The sequence below is a fragment of the Apus apus genome, chromosome 3, assembly GCF_020740795.1.
Source record: "Apus apus isolate bApuApu2 chromosome 3, bApuApu2.pri.cur, whole genome shotgun sequence".
NCBI lineage: Eukaryota > Metazoa > Chordata > Aves > Apodiformes > Apodidae > Apus > Apus apus.
The window spans coordinates 65,331,979-65,350,435 of record NC_067284.1 but is presented as its reverse complement, the minus strand read 5'-3'; the positions used below and the strand labels follow the sequence as shown (position 1 = coordinate 65,350,435).

The 18,457-nt window shown below is 34.8% G+C and overlaps 1 protein-coding gene across 1 annotated transcript in view; it reads left to right on the top strand.

Annotated features, from left to right (window-relative positions):
• The window catches only part of SPATA17 (spermatogenesis associated 17), a 95,978-nt gene that overhangs the window by 25,751 nt on the left and 51,770 nt on the right, over positions 1 to 18,457 (top strand). The window contains exon 6 of the mRNA XM_051614911.1: positions 11,055 to 11,178. Coding sequence (XP_051470871.1) covers positions 11,055 to 11,178 — 124 coding nt within the window. The remainder of the gene's footprint in view (positions 1 to 11,054; positions 11,179 to 18,457) is intronic.

Below are 18,457 nucleotides of genomic sequence, written 5' to 3'. Positions count from 1 at the left end.
ATGTAGAAAGAAATCAGAGATTTTTGCATTCACTCATTGGACCAAATATTCTGTGAGGTAACTGATTACTTTTGGTGAAGATAGAATAAAACATGTGTGACAACGTAGTATTGTAGAATAAGAATAGTTTTATACCTGTGAGCTTTGAAGGCACTGTAGTGTCTGGATAGATTTTTTATTTTGAAATGGATCTGTTAGAATTGCTGACAGCTCACAAAAATATTTTCTGCAAAGACTGGCTAATCTTAGCATTTTGAATTCTCTTAAATAAACAGACATCGCAGTCTTATATTTTGTTTGAAGTAGGAGCTTCACTGTAAAATAAGTAGAAAAGGGGAAGAGGTACAGTTTCATTAAGCTCTAACATATCATTGACTGTCAGGTAGGTCTTGTTATGCTGTCCATCCTCATTTAACTATCCCACAAGATCTCTTAATGAAGTTAAGCCCCAAGTTCACTCCAGTAATTCTGTGGCAAGAGTTTGTGCAATGTAACAATTCATCACTTGTCAGGAAGGCACTTTTAGTTTATACATTTAATAAGGGCATCCTCTAGCTTGGTTAATTAGAAGTGAACAGTTTGCATATTTACTAAATGTGGAGTGTCATTGCCACCACGGCCTATTGCCTACATGAATTATTTCTCTATCTGCAATAAACAGCTGGGTAATTATTACTGCCATAATCAGATAAATTCCCTCTGTAAGGCTTTTCTTACATGGCAATTCTTTGAACTCATCCAAAGCTGAACAAAATTTATGAACTCCAGCAGCTAGGCCACTTTTTCATAGTGTAGTGTCCCTGTTCTGTATTTCAAGGACATGTAGAGTATCATAAATATCGTGTAAATTAGGAGGATAAATATGATTACCTAAAGATTACATATTAATAAACTTGATTTTCAAAATATAATTTTCAGGTTGTAACTGATTAAATTATAGCAGTTCTGGTTTTATCTAATTGTAGATACATGACAGGCCATCTATATACAGGCTATACTAGGTTATCAGGGAAGAGCTCTACGACTTGAAGACTAAAGACTCATGAAAAAGTATATAAATATTTTTCATGTGCCTTTCGGAGGACTAGTAATTTCACCTGTTTAAGTCATTAGAAGTATGACAAATGTTATGTGCCATTTACTCAAATCACTTAACACAGTTCTTTTGTCATTAAAATAAGGTGATGGTTCTTTTTGATGTGCAATTTTCAGCTTCATAATGAAGCATAAAAAATAAATGCACGAATTTATGTGTTACATGTAAAATTAGATATTTCTTTTATTTATAAAAGCTGTTTGTATACAAACGATTATGTAACTAAGCTTGCTCTGTGCTATCCAAATATTCCAGCTCATATGTGAGGATATCTACAGATATATCAATGAGTACTTAATTTTTTTTCCAGAAAGAGCTGAATGTAGCTTATTTTTGAGTTCTTTAAAGAAAGAAATCAAAAGACGTGTATTTTTATTTATTAATTTTTTTTATTCAAGGCAAAACAGGAGTTTGTCATAATGTAAGATGCTGTGTGTGAGTGCAACTAGTAAATTGCCTTTAGCTGCTCACATACCTCATAACTCCTTATTAAATAAGTAGTACACCTCACAAATTTATCTGTCTGTCTGTCTGTCTGTCTGTCTGTCTGTCTGTCTGTCTATCTATCTATCTATCTATCTCTCTATTTAAAAATGCTCGGAGATAGCAGGAATATTAAGGAAGACCAAATTAATAAAGTATGCTTAGGCATTGCCTTACACAATGAAAGGCTTCTGAGTCGAGGTTGTGTCCCAAATGGGGCAAGACAGCAGATGGGATGTATATGCACAAAACAAGATTTATTGTAAAAAGTAAAAGGGTCTTAAAGATTAAACGGTTTAAATGAGTATTAGCGTATTGGGGCAGCAAAACAAGGTATTAGGGTAATAAAACAAGAAGGTACCTTAACAATAAAATACACAAATAACTGAATAGTCAGTAACTATTACACAAAGGCTAATTGTTTGAGTGCTAGCAATTTACTTATTAATAGGCCTTATACTGGATCTAAAGTAATGATTTAAATAATACCAATAGGCAATAGAATAATACCATGACTGGAGCTTTTTCACTTATGTTTAAAAGGATCCTAAAGTTTTAAAATTCCAAAGCTTAAAAGTCAAAACTGTCTTCAATACCTTAGTTAATGAAGATGTGAATAAGAGTCCATATATAGTGATTTGATACTTCTTACTCTTTATTTGGCTATGTCTGGGTGTCCCTTCCTCTCAGCCTCTTGAGGAGTAACCACTAGAGCAGGCATCCTCACTGAAGGGGAGAAGTTACAGCACACCTTCTGAGGAAAGTATATAGGATTGTCTCCGATCAAACGTGGGACTCAGATTTTACAGAATAGAGTGATTGGCTGCAGTCATTTAACTACTTAGCCATACCTCCAAAATCCTCTGTTGGACAACAAAAGGGAAATAAAAAAACAAGAAAGTCTTTCTTCTCTCCAAGAAAACTCTTCTGTTTATCTGCGCATTCTTGTTTTGTCTCCATTTGGCCTAGCTGTGCCAAGGCTGAGCTCTGTGTTCTTCAACACGGGAGAGCAACTGGCATCACAGACATCAACTTGGCTGTCTATTTGTACTGTCAAGGTTGTTACCCATTTGGAGTTTGCTATGCCCTTTCCTTTCCCATGGGAACCTTTCCAATTCCAGGGGCAGTGAAACTGGGAGACAGAGATAAATTGAATCACAATGGGAAATGGAGGCAGGTGCACTGAGGTAGAGTGTCCTGCTGCAGACTGCCTTTCTCATTTCCCGTTTATGTGGGAGAAAGTGGGACTACAGTGGTGAAGACCTTTAAAAAGAGTCAAAGAGTCACACCACAGTTCTGTTGTGTGTTAGAAGTATGTTATCTATGTGTTGCACTTTTCCAAGTTCATGGTCTGATTTTTGGATTTTCTAGATCATTATAAATAAAGATTTGTTATCTAAGAAGTGTTAATTCTCTTAAGTACTCACTCAGAGAAGAAAACAGAAACAATAATTATAACTATTCTTAGAGTCTAGAACAGTAATAAGGAATAACAAGAACAACAAAAAAAAAAATGTTTTTTTTGTTGTTGTAGTGATGCTCAAAATAATGTTATTCTGAGTCAGATGGTCTAGTCTGACTTCAGGCCTATAACCAGTATCATATTTATCAGTAGCAATGTCTAACAATAGCTATAAAAATCACATTGATCTTTGGCTGAACAATCTAGTTTTGATTTAAAGAACATAAAAAGATAGAAAATACCCTTTTTATTCTACACCAGGAGTTAATTATCTGTAGTATTCCATGTATGTCCCGTATTTCCCCATTGAAATAGATGGATTTTATCTTTGAACCATTGCTTCTTGTTATATCCTAGTCTAGTACACTGAAAGCTCCTTTAATTTCCAGAATCCGTACATTAATCTAGCCACCCACTAGAGTTCTTTGTGCTAAACATAAACAATGAAAGTCATTGCAAGATGTTGTTGCTCTGCTTAAAATAATTTTTGTGGCCATTTTGGACAGTCTTTCAAACACCCTTTAAAATATTTTCAGCATCATAACTTAGCACAGTCATGGTGCATAGGAAATTAAAAAGTGATTTTTTTTTCTTCTGATGTGTTGTCAGCTTATGTAGTGATTTATATATGTTTTCATCACAGTATCATGAAAGACCTTCTTCATTTCCATGAATCCTGCTCAGACTATCCCCTTTAATGGCCATAGTTCCTCATACTGTGAAAAATGTTTACTTATTACCCCTTACTGCCGTCAAACCAAAACAACACAACAAAGTATTTCAATACCTTTTTTCTTCAGGTAGCCTATTCTTTTCTTGTCTGATGAACTATCTGATTGCAAAATCTTTATATCCTCATCTAACAACTAATTTGATCTTTCAGCTTGATGACACCCAAAATGATACAGCACCCAGCTTGCTAGTACTTGGTGGTGAGAGGCCTCAGCACCATCTTTCATGGTGCTTAGTTACTCAAGAAAGGATCTAGTACTCAGATCAGAAAAATTATGTCCTTAGATATAGACAATGGAATTAAAATGTTGGATGTTCTCTTTAGGCATGAATAACTGAATGCCTAAATCTATAACAAAATGTAGTCTGGCTGATATGGTTGAAAACAAATTCCAGATAATAGACTTGAATTCTGAGTGTAATTTATTTCATTTCTTGCCATACTAAAAAATGCCTGGTTTTTTGGGTGTTGATCACTTCAAAGTTTTCAAGACAATAAGAGACAAGGTTTCTTAGCACTTCTGAAAATCAGGATCTAGTTGATAATTTCAGTTTGGTAATTAGCCACTGCTGGGAATTCACATATTACAATTAGCACTGGAGTATTTGAAAATAGGTAAGGTCTTTCCCAAAATAATTGCATTTGCTCTATAAAAAAATACTAATTTTATGTAACTTTCATAATGTTTTATGCTTCATTAAAAATGACATCACAGATACTCAAGTAGTAACAGTGTTCTATGAATATGGAATTTGACAAAACCATCAGGTATTGTGAAAAGCACTATGAATTTATGAGATTTGGCTTTACTGCTCTGGTATATATAGTGGGTCGATATATAAAAGCTCTCCCTGCAGTGCTGCTGTAAAGCCTGTTTAATGCAAACTAAGTGTATAATTTTATTTGCAAACATATGCAGACTTATGTATGGAAGTAAGTGAAGAATGTGAGTCGGGCAGCAGACCTCAGTCAAAATGTTTTGTCATATCCCGAGAAGGAAAATCAACTTAGTTTATGACCTTTAGAAGTTACAATGTCATGCTTGCTTTCTAAATCACATGTTGAATATTGTAAATGTTGCCAAGTACCACATATTTAAGTAAAAGGAATACAGATATGTCTACATTGTCCTGCACTGCAGCAGTAAGATAACAGCTTAAATGAGACCATTCTAGTACTGGGAACAGCTTAACTGTAGCAAAACACAGTAGTGTGATTTCCTTTAGTTATTACTGTGCAGGTGGTAGCACATACAGTATTTTGGGAGTCACAGTGCCAAAAGATAACAGATACTATCACATGACATTCACTAGAAAATTTTCATTGGTGTTTGGCTGTGGTTAGACATCCTCTTTTATATGTTGAAAAACTAGAAACATAACTGCCCTCTTAGCAGCCTAAGTGAGCTTGCTGACACTGTGCTAGAAATGACCACTGCTGTGAAGCTGCTATCAGAATAATTTGGTTTAGAGATCTCTTATCCATTCAGGACCAGATCATCTTTGTTACCCCCACATACTAATATCACTGTGTAAGCTAATCAGTCAGCATTATTTTCCATGAATAGCAAACAGACATGGAGTGAAAATGTTTTTCCTGTTAGGGGTAGCTATATTGGAGTAGACCTGAGTGTAAATAAAATAGAACTAGTTCCTCAGCCAACAGCTGTTGTGTTGTAGTTACTCTTATGACTCTTATAGGTGGGTTTTACCGTTTAATTGAGTGAAAATAGTTAAGCTAACATAACAACATTATTTAAATCAGACCTTTTACAAAAAATATTTTTATCTTCACAGCATTTTGTGTTGCCAATGAGTATGAAGTAAATTCAGCTTAAGGATTTATGCATACAAGGCATAGTTTGCATATTTCCATAAAAGAGAATGATTTAAAAATATTGTATATTACCAAAAAAAGCTAGGTTTTAAATAAGTATGAGGAAAAATTCTGTATGACTTGTTTTTGAAACATTAATTAGAAGATTCTGTGTAATGGGTTAGGGAAAACACTCCCATTTTACTTATAGACTGGCTCTGCAATCAGTATTTTGAAAAACTGTTGCACTTTCTTGAGTAACTGTGCAGCAGTGGAAATTGAAAGGATGAGAAGGATACATCGGTCTGTTCTTTCCTATCGTCTGGTACATGCTGTGTCCTGATCTCCTGATCTACACAAGGTATTAATTCACTGTGTGCCCTTCACCACTATGTTCATCACATTTCCTACGTAGCATATTGATCACTCTGTAGACCTTGACAGTTGAGCTGGTATGTCACTTAATTCCATTGGCAGTGTACAGTATGCAATTAAGGAAAGGTTGGCAGACTTTGTTCTACTATGTATAATTTATAATGGGATTTAAAATTATAAATGTTATAATTTTTTTCTAAAATTACTAATAATATAAACTATAGGGTGTTTTTGCATGCTTACATATTAGCTTTATTTATTTTATTTTTTTTTCATCCTAAGCAGTCGTATTAGTTTCCTGTTCACTGCACTGCAATGAGAGAGTATTACCATTCCTCCAGATTTTTAAGAGGATCTCACATTAAAATTGTCAAATAGATTGATTCACATTTAAATTAGTAAGAATTTTTGTCACCAATTTATGGTAGATCACCTAGGCAGTAAGATATCTCATACAACTAATAATCACCTGCCTCTTTGAGAATCTGTTTCACTATAACTGGACATCAAACAGTTTGGTCAATGGATTCTGTGAAAATACACAAAGGAGTAAACATCATGGTGCAGAGGAGTAAGGGAGGAAGAGGGCTGCTCTGTTCTGCTCAGTAAATCTGACCAACTTCATTCAAAAAATGAGAAAACAGTTGAATGACTGCACTGTCTGATGGAACATAGCTAACATAAGTATGTAGTATGGGTGTTCTCTTAAAACTTTTCCTTTAAGTACATAGCTCTCTAAACTATTTTAACATCCTAGGCTAGTCTATATTTCATTTTTTTCCCCAAATATAATAGATTAAGTCAAATGATATTATCATGGCAGGTCATATTCCATTCTTACCCACACCGAGGTAGTGTGAAATCAAGTGGAATGCAGTGGTGTACCAAAAGTATTGTCCCACTAATTTCATTTTTACTTCTATATTCTCTATTTGAGCAGGGAGGATGATATATTGTCAGGAAGGTAAAATTGATTTAGGTTATCTCCTTTTATGCTACGGTTGCCTACTGCCTATGTTGCCAGAATTTTATGATTTGGGGTCTGAACTGTTTAAAATCACAATAACTTCACACTCTTTCTGGATATTCTAGGCAACTATGCTAATTACTGATTTTCTCAGAAGCCTTTTACTTTAGTTAATATTATAATTTTATGGTTAAACGACCATAGAATGCTGGTGAAAATGCAAACAGAATGTAATAGTTTGATGAAGTTCAATAAATGTAGGTCAGTGTGAATGTGTAAAATGCTGCAGTTCTATGCAGAATTATGAAAATTAGTATATTGCTGAAATCATCACTTGAAGACCTTTGCAAAAGTGCCAGGAACAATATTATATGTGTATTTTTAACCTTTATACAGACAGCGGGAGCACTGTCAACTGAATTTGCATCTCATAGCTGGAACTAACACCACTGCCTACTGCATAATGAAGTCTCAGAATAACAATAAGTTACCATGTCACATGAAAATGTTGGGGTTTTTTCCAAACTATGTAAAGCTAATAATTTTATCATTACCAAATCAATAGCTACTTCACAGGTTTGTTATACAAGTTCATTTTTAGTTGTGGGATATGAACACATATGTTGATTATCCTATGCCTATTTTCAATTACACAAAACATTCCTTATCTCAAGGAAAACACACTTTGTGTTTTCCAGTATATTCACTTTTCATGCTGTAAGCATGAAACTTCTCAATAAACACATTTACATGTAAGCTATCAGGAAATCTAACTCTATTTGGAAGTCTGTGTCTTTAGTATCACTTATGCTTGTACTAATTTTTCTGTATGGTAACAGTGAAACTGTTGCACAGTGAATAATGTGTTGGTATTAATCTCCTAATGTGTGAATAGTATATTCACATCCAGCTATTTGTACATTCTCTCCTTTTGTTGCTCCTATTCAAATTCTTGAAAGTGTGGTAAAAGAGATGAAAGTTCCAGTTTCAAATATCTCTAGATTAATTCTGTTTTTATGCTAAAACCTCTGTGCTTTCCAGTCAAGCAACGTGTGGACTACTGCATGCTCCTCGTTTTGTACTGCCTCTCCAGAGAGAATCATCTTGGGAGCTATTATCCCAGAGACAGAATTGTCTGCATGTTCTGTACAACTGTACAGAGCAGTGTAATGAATGAGAAATACTTTAGCACAACTGACAAAATGTGTAGGCTGCAAAAGTATGTTTGTAGCTGCTTACAAAAATTCAAACTTTTAAATGGATTTCGGTATAGCATTAATGAGGATATGTGATAGTCAGGAAGGATCTCAATGGTTTGGATGATAGTACTGTCTAAAAAATCAGTAACTCCATTGAACTTCAACAGGTATTTTAGACTTCAATTAATTTCAGCAAATAATTATTATTAATCATTCATTCAAAGTAATCTGGTAAATTCAGATTAATGACAATGGGAAACATTTTGCATCCCATTATCATTAGATCTGTAATACAAGCTTTCATTTTTATAATTATTTTAAGGTTTTCCTCACTAGTTGTGTTCAAAAGAACAAAGCCTCCATATCCACTTTTGAGAGGAAGAGCAGAAGTAAATAAGAACATGAATAAACGGTAGTGATACGTTGATAGATATCATCAGTTATAGATAGCGGTACTAAAGCTGAATAGAGGACTCTAATAAAAAAGGAATAAGCAATAATTTTAAATATGTAACTCTTGGATCATATACTCTGATATTGAAAGTAAAGTGGCATAAAATAAAAGAACAAAGTCGATACTATATGCATTTTTTATTTATTCATTTGTTTATGAGTGATAGATATAGAACAAAGAGTTTCCAAGTAAAAATGCTTATGTACCGACATGCAGTGACTCTGAAATCTGTACCGTAAGGACAAAGAAAGGTCGCCAATCTCTCCAACTCCTAGTTCTTTGTCAAAAATGGACACACTTAATGAGGTTTGTTTGGTACAGCACAAATTCTTAGACACAGATAGAGATCCTTTCAATGGAAACAAATTTGTTTGGCTTTACCAGGTTACTTAGCGATTAATAATAGCCTTGAGATGCAGGTCAAAAAGGTCATCGTCCCCGCTTGCCAACACAATCTAAAATGTGCAGCTAGTCCAGCTCTGCAGGCTTGGAGGCCCCGAAACACTATGCATAAAGTAAAACAGGCTATTTTCCAACTTCTTTTTTCATATTAATAAGCAATTTTCAAGAGAAGGGTGGCAAAATGGGGGCCATGCCACTCTAAGTAATTCATTTATTTTGCAATTTAATCTTATGTTGGAAAAAAATTACACTGCTGCAAAAGCATAGCACGGTGATTTTTAAACGTCAGTGTGCTTCATAAGTAACCTTGTATGAAATATTGTATTAGCAGCCCTTAACAGTAAACTGCAACAAAAAGTATTTCCAGACATTGAAGCAGACCTATATGTCTTTTCCAGTCTTTAATTTATTCTCATTTCATTATTTTTTTACATCTGAAATAAACCATATTTAATTAATTTTGTACTTATTTTTAATTGCAAAAACTAAAAAGATGGCATGAAAGAAAAATTTGACATAGTAAATGGTATTTAAGAATTTGATTTCATAGTGTTCATATTTATAAAGCAATAATTGCTCTCATATATTTTGATGGACTAATTTAACATTAGAATAATTAAAATATTAAAAATAAGTCTGAGTCACAATCTTAGAAGCACTTTCAGGAGCAATATGGCTTTCCCATGGGATTATTCATCTCAGCAAACTTATTGATGTGCATATTTTGACAGGATTTGACCCCTGTCCTAGAGGATCTTATTTGGTACTCATTGAAACAACTGAGACAGTTAATGTGTATCTCTCTAAATACTCTGTTTTGCTGTAATATTGGAATTATCTGTATATGTGACTAGTATATTTTTCTTTACTTTTTCATTTTATCGTATACACACATGCTTAAAAAAAAAAGACAATTTACTCAGTTAACTTTTAAACAATTTAAATGCTTGGCTGAATATGCTTGGTGTCTTTGGCACACAGGTTAATTGGAACTAGTAATTTCTTAATAGCAAAAATAACAAATGTTTATCAAACCAACCTTTTTTAACTGGGTCAAAAAATTCCATACACATGCACTGTGTACAATAGCACAGAATTTTGTTTCTTCTAGAACATTAATTCACTCCACTGTTTGCATAATTTATGGCAAACATGGCTCTGTGAAAAAAGTGTTTGAGAAGAAAATCTGCTCACATTTTCTCTTAAGGTTTTCCATTAAACATTCAGTTGAAATAATGAGTTTTCTCAATTCTTTTAGAGCGGCATTAGGTACAGTTCCCCCTTTCTATTGCAATGAAAGAATTTTCTACAACCTATTGAATGCACAGACCCACCAATTTAGATGACACTGAGTGTCTGCAAACCTCTATCATTCAGTGGCTGATGAGGCAGTTTCTTTTGTGGTCACCTGTACCATTGCTATCAGACCAATGTAGAAAGGGATCTGTGCAAGAAGCCTAATGGAACTCCTCTTAAGGACATGGCACACACAAAAGTGTCTTCTCTATGCCTACGTTGTCAACCTTACAAAAGGCTTAGGCATCTAGGAATGAATGTCAATCCTTATCCTGTGTCTATTGTCGTCTCTTATTCCATAAGGTCTCTCCAGTTTGCAGATGAGGAGGTGTTGCAACACAGTAGGTGAAACACTACGTAAACAACTTTTATTTTGAAACCATTTGAAGGAAAATTACTAAATTATAATAACTTCTACATAGAGAAATTCAAACTGAAATTATTCTTGAAGACAAAAATGACAACAGCTATGAATGCTAATCAATCTATAAAAATACATAGGTTGACATATTCTTCAAAGGAGTAAGCAATATGAACTAACATACTGTTCACAGATTTTATCATTTCAATCCTGTTTCTTCACAGTTATAGATGTATAGAATCCTGTTGCTGTGGAACTGTATGAATTGTAATTTTGCATACCAGTGTTGGCAGTGTACTGCTAATGCACAATAGCAGATCACTGTGAAGCTATAGAAGGGTTAAAATAAAGTAAAACATTAGCATTGTCTTTTATTGTTGTCATATCATTAGCAGACTTCTTTAATTACAGGAATAAGCTCCAAGAGTATGCAGAAATGAAGGAATATGAAGAGAAAAGGAAAGACCTAGAAGAGAAAGAAAAGGAAAAGAAATACCAAGCACGAAAGATGCATTACCTCCTTAGCACCGAGCAGGTTGGTATACCTGTCCCTGACAGCTCATGCAAACCACTTGGGCCCCCAGCCTGACAGAGATAAACTAGCAGGCTGAATGGGACATGACTTGTCGAAAAGATATCACAAAGACACTACTTCGAGTTCAATTTAGTGCTTTTCTATAGGCAAGAGCAGGTACCATGACTATTACGTGACAGCAGCTTCATAGAGGCAGCATCAGCACTGCTGGCAGAAAGAGTCCAAGTCAGCAGTTTGATCTGCCACTGTGATAACACAACATGAAGGGCATAACCTCGCTTTAAAAACTCATTTTGACTGGCTTATTGTTGTGTTGTCGTACTTGTCAAGAAGTAACAAGTTATTAAGCTCAGAAGGGATTTCATTTTTTTTTTTCCTTTTTTTTTTTAATTGAGCTAATGTTTGGATTGATGCTGTGTTCTGGTTGTTTTTAGGATAGGTTGTGAATGCAGGTTTTCAGCTAAAGCTTTTCCTAGAACTGCCTGAATCAGTTTATTTAGCATCATTGTTATCACACAGAAATCCCTGATAAACTTTAAATATTTATTGGCTAATTTGTTTTGTATTGATAAAAGTGGTATATTTTTTCAAGCTTCCTTACGTAAGCTGCTTTACAGACAGGTGAATATGGCAGTAGGTATATCTTATACAAAATTGATACGTTTGGTAAATCTTGTGGGTTTGCCAGTCTTTAGTCCCTTCTTGTGAACTTTTGTAAAAAAAAAATATTTTGTATCTGTGAATGTTTGGTGACTGCTTGTTCTTCATATAAATAAGGAATTAATGTGAAACCAGGGTATGCTAGTATGCACTAAACATTTGCTTTTCATAGGTTGTTAATGATCTGTTTGTAAAAACTGTTAATCCTAAGAATGCAGGAAAAATACCATGATAGAATATTTAATCCTCTCTGGGAGTCATTTGTGATCTATCCAATAAATAGAAATATAGTTTAATTAAGTGGTTTTTAGTTATAAAAACTCCCTTTTTAAACAAAAAATTAAGTAATTTTATTTGCAAAAAAAAAAAAGCAACATAGTAAACTATTAGTAAAAATAACATTAAAAGTTTTCTGAGTGGCTTTTAGACAGGGGAGCTAGTGAATAACTGTGAATTTACCTGGAGTACAAAAATTGTCTGGTTAGAGACATTGAGTAAGCTGTGGTCTAAAAAGATTTTGGTAAGCTTAGTTCACTTCTGATAATACTGGTTCATCAAACTGTAACACGTTTTTAAGGAATGGCAAGTAGTTTCATCCACCCACCTGGAGGACAGATGGTAGAAGACAGCAGTAACTATTATATTGTGACACATATGGTCTTCTAATTTTACAGAATGAGAATTTAGCTAGCAGTGTTTTGCAGAACAGAATTATGCTTGGTTTTGCCTGGTGAGATGGTTTGTGAATACTAGGACTCAGAGCTCGAAGAATTTTCCCTTTGTTACAGAACTGTGCTCCAGGACCTTCTTTTGTAGGCAGTATTGTGAAACATGAATGCGTGTAAATCAATGCCAAACCGACAGACAACCTGAAAACCAGCAAAAATATATATGTCGTAAACTACGTACTACAATCAAAGTCTGTGTTTTGCAATTGCACATAGTTATGGAAGTTGGTATCTTGCTAAGATACAGGGCAAATTATTTCAGTGTGGAATTTACTAGTTTGATGCTCTCTCTGACATTTTACTCTCTATATGCCTGGTCTTCTGATCTGACTACAGCCACCTTTTGCTGTCTTCAAAGGGTAGTTAATTGGATTACTGACCAATTGACCAATTACTGACCATTATGTCCCAGCAGAACCAGGCAGAAAAAGTCAACACTTTTGAGTGAGTTATGTAAGAAATATAATCCAGGCATAATACATGAAAAGAGGAGGTTGATGAGCTGGACTTATTGTAGAGTCATGTATTAACTAAGACCCAATGAGTTGTAGAGATAACCTGGCAAAGTATTCTACAATCTCCTCCCTTCTTGCCATGCATAATAAGGTGCAGTGATGGAGCTGAGCCACCTCATGCATCAAGGCTGCAAATGTTCCAGCAGGTTATATGGACAGCATTGCAAAATATGTGTTTGCATTCACTGTTTCAAATATATCCTACAGTTTTGAATCTCTTTGTTTTACTAAAGGCAAAAGGAGTGAGAAAAGGGTGTTTACTTATTGACAGGAAGGAAGTTGTTGTCACTCCTTAATTTTAGTAAAGAAAGGCATGTCCCCTTTCCCACTCCTATAAGCTGAAGCCCAGAAACCCAACTCAGAAGCATGTTACAGCTTGAACAGGGAGTGGATCAAACATCGGAGCATTGCACAATGTAGCAGGTGATAGAGTGATCCTTTCTGGCCCTAAAGTTTATGAATCCTTTATTGATAGCAGAATTTGCACTTCTTATTTCACAGATTTTATGTATATATAAGGTTGTACCTGTTCCTAACTGCTAGAATCATTTTACATTTCAAAAAGTAAACCTAAGAATGCTAGTTCCATGAATGTACAGGAGTGTCTAGTTTGTATATCATAGCATGGCCCTTGATGAAGTCAACATGTTTTGTCTTTTTCATGAATTAACTTGCAATTCAAGCATTTATTTCTTCCATAAACTGTTACTGTTATAAACAGGAAAAACAATAACAACAAAAACCACAAACAAAACAACAAAACAAAACAAAAAAAAAGGGAAGAAATGGTTATAAAACTCCGAATTAGTATGCATTATTTGTTGTTACTGTTACCAGGTATGCACACATAGACTTACACAGACAGATGTGAGCTTGCTTTGATTATTTTCCAAGCCAATCTGGAGCTGTAACATGGGGCTGAACCCAAACTAATTAGCTCTGTTGAGAGCCGTGGTATATTAGCTCTAGAATTAATACAGTTACACAGCTTCTGGTCAGCCCAAAATATGGGCAGGATGAGTGTGTGCATGCTTTAAATTCAGGAACAAGGAGTATGATCTGCCTACAAAATACTATATAAGTATACGTACATTTATATAGATATACCTACATTATATCTTTTTTTTGGAGAAGTGTGTCTATTGGGTACCTTTGCTATGAAACTGACATTCAGGAGAATCATTGGGTGATAAAAAATGTATGGTATTACTCTATGCTGCATAATTTTTCTATATTTTTGGCTCACAGTCGACTGAGTATATTTTCCCATAGAAATATACCCAAATATGACTATTTGTAGGAAAACATTTCATTCATACAAACATGTAATCCACTTGAGAACTGAGCAGTTCATTTGAAGAAAAGAATGTTACTATCTTAGCAAAGAAATTCAAATAAAAGACAGTTAAACAAGTTAGGATCTTTTCATAATCAATAATTACTAATACTAGTAATGTTAATTTGCTGTTATTATTAAAATATAATAATTATTTCCATTATTATTACAATTATTGACTATCTTTCTCTGACGGTACAATATTAGACATACTGCCAACTTCAAAACATATTTTTTTGCTTTAGTAAAAAAAAGCTTTTTTTTCCTTTTAGTACCAGTAATATCCGTGTGACTCAAATATAACCCTATTTGTCAACGTAAGAGTGGGCTTGAGAAAATAAAGTAAATTTATTGGATTTCAATTAAGTTAGTTGCCATATACCGTTTGGAGAAAGAAAGCATGAGCTCTAAACCTCCATGGCTATAAAATATTGAGCTTTTAATCAGCTTGTTATACATGACAATAATATGAATAACTAGTCAAGTAACTTCTTACGCATGTGGGCTTTTTTTTTTTTTTTTTTTAAGGAAATTTCTTCTACATGATTCTCATAATTTTGAAAAAAAAAGCAACCCACAGCAGTCAAGTCCATGCCCTTCTTGTCATGGTATGAATTATGTTGTCTTCACCTACAAGTTGCTTGTTGCAAGGCATTCCAGTGTAAAACACAGCAAGAAATAAATCTGAGGTGGCAACTTCGAAGCTTTCAAACTAAAACTAAACAAACTGAACACTCTATAGTTCAGTTAAAAAAATTTATATCTATAACACAATGTTTTCCTTGTCTGTTTTTATCTTAACACTCTGATAGATTCTGACTTCATAATGGACATGATAAAAATTGCAGTACATATTTAACAAGCCGTTACCTTGCTGAGTATTTCTTGCCATTTCTTATTGGTAACACAATAGAAATAACACTGTAGCTGTATTTTTTCATTGTTTTTATCGATTTTGTCATGAACTGCATTGCCAGTTCTTCTTGTGACATGAAACTTATAATAATTACGTTTTTCTTACTAGTGCACAATCACCGTATGCTATTTCCACTACAGTGGTAATTATATTTTTTTTTGTCATTAAAAAAAATTAAGTACTTATTAACTGTGGTTTTCTATTTTAAACATGTTTACCTATGTAGATTGTCCTTCTATATCCCTGTAGGTCCCCTTTTTGTATTAGCAAAACTGAATGTAGCTAAATAGGTTCTTACACCTGCTCTTTGTCATACTCTCAAGGGTGATGTTTGAAGAAGGGTCCACCCATTGCAAAGTCCTGACGAGCTTCCTTTAAAGTCAGCAGAAGATAGAATTACTGAGTACATTGATGGCACTTTGTAGCCATGGACATGAAGAACCCACATTTGTTGGAACACGTGGTTGCGTGATTCCTGTCAGTGGTATTGCCAACCTTCCAGCAAATTTTGCAGTTGGTCTTCAGTTAACAATGTTAATTAGAATTAAGTATGTAATAGACTAAATCCAAAGATCCAGTATCAAGCTAGAATGCAGACCTGTATTGGTTAAATATCTGCTGACAGAGCATGCAGCAATGCTGAAGTGAGTCTATGAGTGGGAGCAAGTCTGTGAGCTGGTGCTAGGACTACTGTTGCTACTCAGGTGGAGGGAGGACCTGCAAGTCCACAGTGTAACGGGAAGCGAAAGGTGATGGTAACTGAAAGGAGCCAGAGCCGGAGAAGTGGTGGAAGGAGCAGAGCAATGTGTCTTGTAAAGTAAAAGAGATCAGAAAAATATTCCTATGGAAACAATCTTTGGAGTGCCACAGCTGAAAAAGTCTTTTGCTATTACAGTTTCTGCTGTCACTGAGAAAAGGATTGGAGAATCAGCAGAGCAACAGATTTCTTCCCTTTATTTTATAGTTCTTTTCCTGTATAGCAAACAGTACTGGGTGAGGTAAAAGAGAATTTGAATTCACCGTTTTCTAACTCTCCTCTGTTTCTAAACAGATAAACAATTAGTCCAGAAAGCAAAAGTTCTTTCTGGGATAATGTCTGTGAAAGCTTAAGAGCTTTGTCACACAATTGCAAAATGTATTTTGACATTATTGGGAATGTGTTGTTATACAAGGATCTCTTAATCTTACCATTGCTTTGGCTGGTGGATTCAGTCCCAGCCTCATTTCCAAACGTAGACTTCCTGCTCAGTGATTAATCATGGTGAGATTAGATGAGTTAATTTCTGTGGGATCTTCTCTTCTATCTGAAGGCTGTTGAGACCCAAATTAATCATTCAGTTGTGCATGCATGCCTACTCTTGATTTATGTTCAGAATCTTCTTTCCGTTGGGCCCTGATCAGTTAGACAATCTGACTCAGTCAGACTGAAGCCTCACCTGGCTCAGCTTCCTATCTTCTACAGTGGCCAACAGTGTGTGCCTAGAGAAGACCACTAACATGGAGCAAAGGGGCAATACTGCCAAACATGCCAAGAATGCTTGCCTAGTTTCTAGCAATCAGTAGTTGAAGGACTTGCAGTTTTTTGTTGCAGAGCTTTCAAATTTTGGATTATTAAGGTCTTCACTTTTTGCCTCTGTATTCCTTGAGTGCCTGCCTCTCTTAATACTCAGATAAGGATTAACCTAACAGTAACTAGCTCTAAAATTGTGCTTCCTTGAAAGAGAATTTCACTTATTCTCCTTACAGCATAGTTTTGCAGACTGCTCATTTCATAGCATATACTGTCTCTGGTATTCCTTCACAGGAGAATATGCAATGGCTAAGTGCCTTATTCTTCCTCTGCAGTTTGGTGAGGCCCTACAGGTTGTAACTGCCAGTAACAAGACATGAGATCTTTTTGGATTGCAGTATTTCCTTCAGTTTTCAGTGCCTGCTTGAGTGTGTCACCATCTCTCTGTTGAGTCAAGGCTAATGTGTTTAGACATGTGGCTGGTATTTGCCTATATTTATTCCCATTGAAATAATGCATTGGAAAGGATTACTTGTAGGAATATAATGGCTGGTGCTATAAAATAAGTATTTTTAATGGAACTACCCTTGTCTGTGATTACTCTTTCCAAAGAGATATAAACATGTGAGACAATAACTCTTTAATAGTTTAGTGCTATAGAAAACGGTTGAAAAAAAACAAAACTCACCCTTAAGAATAATGTTCTATGAGGAGGAAGGAAATGGTAGCATCAAATGAGTAAAAGTGAACAGTTCTAATATGACCAATGAGAACCAATTTTTTCCATTCTTATTTTCTCTAACACCCATAAGCAACTTCACTTTAGGGTAATTGGAGTAATTTAGCAAGCTTCTGTAGACTCTGGATTAGAGCTTTTGTATATAAAGGTAGCAAAAACATGCCCCAAGGTTGTTTTCAGCTTTTTTTTTTTCAAACCAGTTTCATTTTGTTTTGCTGTGGTTGCTGTAGAACCCAGAATTGTATTGCTTTTATCAATTGTACCAGCTATTATTTTATGTTTATCAGTTCATTGACTAAAATATTTTAAATTAAAATTCTACTCAATTATAAGGTTGTTTTGGTTTATTTTATATTCTTCCTGTCAATAGAGATGACAGTTCATAAACATTGCACTGACTGTGTGTCCCCACTTTTTATGTAACTGGAAATCAGGAGTTAACTCTATTGAAGTTACTGCACTTACATCAGGTATAAATTTTCCAAGTTAGGAATAAAAAAAAGCCACAAAATCCTCTCTGGAGCAGACTAATGAATATTCAGAGGACACAACTGATTAATATGCTTCTAACCTAATGTGCTGTCCTGTAAGAACTTGAAAAACAATTGGTCTAAAATGACACTTTTTGACACCCACTCTGTCTCTGGACACCTGGCAGTTTTATTCTTATAAAGGTGAGGGCTCAGTGGATAAAGCTCTGGCCTTTGATCTTCAGATCCACAGTTTAAGAGACAAGGCTGCAAGTTTGGTCATTTGAGCTTAGTCCCAAGTGAACAGTCCACATCACAAAATGATTATACATAATTTGTTACTATTGGCAGTGTCTGTTCAGGAAAGGCCAAGGACTGAGCTAGCATGAAGAATAAATTAACTCT